Raw genomic sequence first — 5,763 nt, forward strand, 5'->3', positions numbered from 1 at the left:
CAGGATGTGTACATGGGGAAGAAAAGACCTATCCGACTGCTGATGTATCCATGGTTATCGATGATCAGGCATTTTTGCTGAGGGTGGGGGTGATTGACAATCTGGCATATGATGTGGTGTTAGGTGATGATTTTCCATCTTTAACTGATCTGGTCAATGCAACACCCAATACTTGTGCAGTGGTAACCCAATCTCAAACCAAAGGGCTACAGCCCCTTCCTAATGCCCATTCAGATTTGTTTGGTTCTGGGGGGGGGGGGGGGGGGGACAATTAAGTATGTGAGGTAGATGGTAATCCTGTGGGTGTACCACAGTTTGGTGGGGATCAGTATAACTTAAAATACAATCTTTTGTATATGGCAAACACAGAGAGGCCCAGATTGGTCGTGCCTACTGAACTGCGTAAGATGATCTTACATCTGGGTCATACTATACCCTGGTCTGGACATTTAGGTCAGCAGAAAACTTATGGACGAATTAGTCAATGATTTTACTGACCCAAAATGTATCAGGATGTACAAGATTACTGTAAGACCTGTTCTGAGTGCCATCTTCTGAGTGCCAGTAGCTCCTGTCTGGAAGGCAGACCAATGTTATTTACAGCCTTTACCAATCATTGGTACACCGTTTGCTCGGATAGGTATGAACATATTTGGCCCTTTGGTGAAGAGTAGTACAGGTAACCAATTTGCCCTGGTAATTTACGACTATGCAACTAGATATCCTAAAGTGTACGCTTTGTGATCCATTCAGGTTAAACATATTGTGAGATGCTTAATTGACTTATTCTCCAGGGTTGGAGTACCTTCTGAAATTATTACTGACCAAGGAACTAATTTTATAGCTAATGTGACGAAATTACTGTATAAACAATTGGGCATTAAAGGTATCCGAACTACACCATTTCATCCCCAAACTGATGGTTTAGTTGTTTTAATGTTTTAATGGCACACTGAAAAACATGTTCAAAAAGTTTGTGGCTGAGACAGGTAGAGATTGGGATAAATGGATTTCTTTTGTTTGCATATAGAGAGGTGCCCCAATGTTCAACTGATTTTTCTCCTTTTAAGCTTTTGTATGGCAGGCAATTCGAGGCCCCCTGGACATGCTCAAAGAGGAGTGGACGGCAGAGAAACCAGCCCAGTGCAATGTCATCTCTTATGTATTGCAGATGAGGGACAAGCTGGAGACGTTCAGGACTTTGGCCACAGACAATCTACAGGATGCCCAGAAGAAGGTATGGTATGACACTCATGCCAGAGAAAGAGACCTAAAGCCTGGACAGAAAGTTCTTGTACTGTTACCTTCAGAGGTGGGTAGTAACGAGTTACATTTACTCCGTTACATTTACTTGAGTAAGTTTTTGAAAAAATTATACTTCTAGGAGTAGTTTTAAATCACTATACTTTTTACTTTTACTTGAGTAGATTTGTGAAGAAGAAACTGTACTCTTACTCCGCTACATTAGGCTACAATGACCTTGTTACTTTTCTTTTTACCTCTTTGATATTCTACGCGTCATTGTTTTATTTTGACAGAGTGAGACTTCCGCTAAAGGCTCTACCATGTGACTGTGTTTCACCAATCAAACGTAGTTGTGCAGTCTCGTCACGTGACCATACTCAATCTCAGCGGCGTCAGGCGGGACGGGTTAGCTTTACAGTCGTAGCAAAACAAAAATGTCACAATCAACCATCAGCAATGCAGACACAAGCGAGGAGGAACACCCCTGGCCTCATATTGAAAGCATGTTTACCTTAGTAAAAGTGCGAAACAGCAGCTACATTATGCGGTGTCTTCTGTGTCTACCAAAACAAACGGACATGTCAGCATTCAAAAACTCAACATCTAACTTGAGGAAACATGTAGCGGTAAGTTTTCTAAATTCGTTTTTTTTTTTTTTTTTTGTGGATAGGCGAATGTTTGTCTTTTAGGTTACATATGTTTTAAACATTTCCTTTATATATATTATGGATGGAACGGTACATGTATTCGTATTGAACCGAAATGGTATGGGCGTCACGGTTCGGTGCATAAATTTACACGGAGAATACACGGTATAAAAATAAATAAAACTCGCGTGCAAATTAATTAATGTAATGCGGAACTACTGTTAGATACGCGGGTTCTTTAGGGACACCTAATCTGTAGCCCCGCCTTAGCTCTGAAGCAGGCTGCGAACGATGTAAAGATTGCAATGCTGTAGTATGCTGTGTGTGTGAGAGAGAGAGAGGCGCAGGCGCGATCGAAAAGTCACAAAGTGTTTACTTGTGTGTGTGTGTGTGTGTGTGTGAGTGAGGCGCGGGCGCGATCGAACAGTGGAAACATAAAAACATACTCCGTCATTTTGTTTATGCAGGACATCATTCAAACTGCAAAGTGTTTAAGTTACTGTTAATTAAAATTTTAAGGAAAACAAATATATTAATCTGAAATGTAGCAAATTAATTTTCAAATTAATTTTAATTTTCAATTCATTCAGGTACACTTACCAAACAGAAACCGAGGTATGAATTGAACCGTGACTTCTGTGTACTGTTCCACCCCTAATATATATATATATATTATATATATATATATACATCCAAATTTGATGTGATAAGTCTCTTTTAATGTTCTTTTAATGGGGTTCACCCCAACAAACTGTCTAAATACACCCACTTTATAGAGAACCACAGAAAGCGCAAGTCCTCCTCTTCCAGTGATACTTCTGTGAAAAATGCAAAAATCTCAACCTTCTCTGCCCCAGGGCGGGTAACACAAGCAACGCTTGACAAGATGGCGCTAAATTTTGTATGTGAGGCCAACCAACCATTTTCTGTGGTTGAGACGCCATCCTTCAAGACTTTGATAGAAACCTTGCAACCTCATACAGTAATGACAAGGAAAGCATTATGCACAAGAATACAAGAAGCTGCAAAACACAAGAACATACTCATCAAAAAACTGAGTACTGTGAACTATGTTGCTACCACAACAGACTGCTGGTCTGCCAGACAACGTAGCTACTTAGGTGTCACCTGTACCTGGATAGACAACACCTCACTGGAGAGGCACTCCGCTGCATTAGCTTGTAGAAGGCTCAATGGCTTGCACACGTTTGACGTCCTTGCTGCTGCATTAGAGGAAATACATTCTGAGTACCACATCAGGGAAAAAGTGACCAGGACGACAACAGACAGTGGCTCAAATTTCCTGAAGGCCTTTCGATTATATGGTGAGGAGATAGAGGAGGAAGCCACCAATGAACAAGAGGAAAGTGACTCCACCCTTGATGATGCAACAGAAGATCAGAGTGAGTCAGAGGTGGAGTATCAAGATGTGTCTGCTATTCTGGATGACAACACAGGCCTTGAATACCAACTTCCAAGGCACCAAAAGTGTGCATGCCATCTCCTCAATCTTATATCCACAGTTGATGCCACTGCTGCAGGAGGAGCTGCAAACGAAACCTACAAGAGGCTGTCTCGGTCTGCTTTTGCAAAATGTCATGCTCTCTGGAATAAAACCAGCAGGTCAACCATGGCTCATGAAACAGTGGAACGTGAATGCAAGCTGCAGTTTCTCCGACCCAATCAGACACGCTGGAGCTCCCTGTTCCTCGCTGTAGAAAGGATTGTGCGCATTCACCGAGAGCAAGGAGAACAAGCAATTCGCAATGTCTGCACAGCATTAAAGATAAAGATGCAAGTTGACAAGCTTTATATTTTGTTTTTAAAGAATAATAATAATAATAAAAAAAAAAGCCTTGCTGATTAATGGGTGAATCCAAGCAACTAAGTTTTCTTTGCATGGTTGTGTGACAATTGTGGATGACTTAAATGAAATAATGTAATTTATTTTATTTTTATTTATTTGTGTATTTAACATGTACAATGCATAATAAGGACATTGTACCAGAAATGGCTAGAAGTAATTTTTTTATTGTTACATCTTTTATAGGTTCAATCCAGCTGAAATGGGGTTTTTGGTCGAGTATGCTGCTGTGATGAAGCCTGTTGCCATGGCCCTTAATATCCTCCAAGGGGAATCATCTGTGCATATGGGCCTCCTGCTGCCAACACTTTACCAGTTGCGGGACAAGCTGAAGAGGTTGGAGACATCTTGTAAAATGTGTACATCTCTTGTTCACACCCTGCAGCAAGGGATCCAGAAACGTTTTGGAGACGTCATGAAAGAGCCTGAACTGATTGCAGCAATACTCCTACCAAGATTCAGAACATCCTGGACCACAGAGGAGAACATCTTAAATACTGGTAAATATACTTGTTTATCAATTCAAATGTGAACCAGTAGACATTGACCTGTATAAATCTGTATAATGTTACTGTCATTTACAATTATAGTGTGTCAGTGACAAACCACAGGGTGGCAATATAGTTAGAAACTCAGGTAGCTTTTAATGTCAAACACCAGCAGCTTGACAGCCTATACAGTAGAAGGGTAAGAATAATGTGCAGACCTAATTATTTTGAAAAACGATTTCTCTTGTCACAGGCCTTGACTACATCAGAAATCACCTCGACACCGACTTGGATGATATCACCAGCACAAACAGCAGCCTCTCTGATGAAGACGACTTCTTTGCATCCATGGTGTTGGGAAAATCACAAGTAGGAGAGCTGGAGAGGTACCTTTCATGTCTGTCCCCTGCAGGTATGGATCTACTCCACTCCTTTCCTCACATCAAGAAGCTATCACTCAAAGTCAACACAGGTCTTCCTGCATCTGCAGCCTGTGAAAGACTTTTCAGTCATGCAGGACTCCTGTTCACTGCTAAACGATCACAGCTTCACAGCAAGAACCAACTACTGTTGAAGCTTAATAGTGACATCACTGAGTAATTATTTTGTGAAGTTGTTTGTTTCTGCATGTTTTGTCACACACACACACAAAAACACACACACTCTCTCACACACACACTCTCTCACACACACACACACACACTCTCTCTCACACACACAGTTTATGAGAGTTTATGGGATGACTTGTTCTAGTTCTTTCTGCAAAGCCTGGTAAAAAAAAAAAAAGTATAAAGGTTTGGAAATTTGTGTTACTTGTGCTTATTTATTTTTTATTATTTTATTTTAAGTACTTGATTTTTTTACTCTTACTCAAGTAATTATTTGGATGACTACTTTTTACTTTTACTTGAGTCATATTATTCTGAAGTAACAGTACTTTTACTTGAGAAAAATTATTGGCTACTCTACCCACCTCTGGTTACCTTCAGGTACATGCAAACTGTTGGCCAAGTGGCAGGGTCCGTATATCGTTACCCGAAAACTGGGTCCTGTAACATATGAGATTCTGTGTCCTGAAAGAAAGTGTCCTGAACAGATCCTTCATGTCAACCTGTTGAGAGAGTTTAAGGAGAGGGGACTCGAACCTAAAGATCACTGATGGTGCGGGCAGTCGTGGAGGAAGAAGATGAGTTAGAGATGGAACCAATTCGACCTTCAGTGGAGGATCCTGGCCTTAATTTACACTTAAGTGAAGGGAGAGGGAATCATCAAACCTTCCCAAAGTGAGTGGTCAAGTCCTATACTTCTGGTTCCTAAGAAAGACGGTGGACTGAGGTTTTGTACAGATTTTAGAAAACTGAACAGCGTATCCTGCTTTGATTCCTACCCGATGCCTCAGATAGACAAACTGATTGAAAGGCTTGGTAAAGCTCATTACATGACTACATTAGACCTATGTAAAGGATACTGGCAAGTGCCCCTTGACCCCTCTTGTAAGCCATATACTGCTTTCCGTGCC

At 41.0% G+C, this 5,763-nt stretch overlaps 1 protein-coding gene across 1 annotated transcript; it reads left to right on the forward strand.

Annotated features, from left to right (window-relative positions):
* The first annotated feature begins 503 nt into the window (after nt 1-503).
* LOC137030780 (uncharacterized) lies at nt 504-5,403 on the forward strand. Its single transcript, XM_067401213.1, has 6 exons — nt 504-592; nt 1,715-1,869; nt 2,624-3,686; nt 3,943-4,256; nt 4,498-4,827; nt 5,234-5,403. Exons 1-6 carry the CDS (start codon nt 504-506, stop codon nt 5,401-5,403), a joined length of 2,121 nt encoding a protein of 706 aa, XP_067257314.1.
* Nucleotides 5,404-5,763: the final 360 nt, after the last annotated feature.

This window comes from Chanodichthys erythropterus, chromosome 11, assembly GCF_024489055.1.
Source record: "Chanodichthys erythropterus isolate Z2021 chromosome 11, ASM2448905v1, whole genome shotgun sequence".
Taxonomy (NCBI): domain Eukaryota; kingdom Metazoa; phylum Chordata; class Actinopteri; order Cypriniformes; family Xenocyprididae; genus Chanodichthys; species Chanodichthys erythropterus.

Excerpts from the sequence above, each read along its gene's own strand:
- LOC137030780 (XM_067401213.1), top strand. The coding sequence starts at position 504 with ATGTATCAGGATGTACAAGATTACTGTAAGACCTGTTCTGAGTGCCAT. Across the intron at positions 593-1,714 it reads TGTCTGGAAGGCAGACCAAT|CGAGGAGGAACACCCCTGGC; the intron begins GTTATTTACAGC and ends TGCAGACACAAG. Across the intron at positions 4,257-4,497 it reads GGAGAACATCTTAAATACTG|GCCTTGACTACATCAGAAAT; the intron begins GTAAATATACTT and ends CTCTTGTCACAG.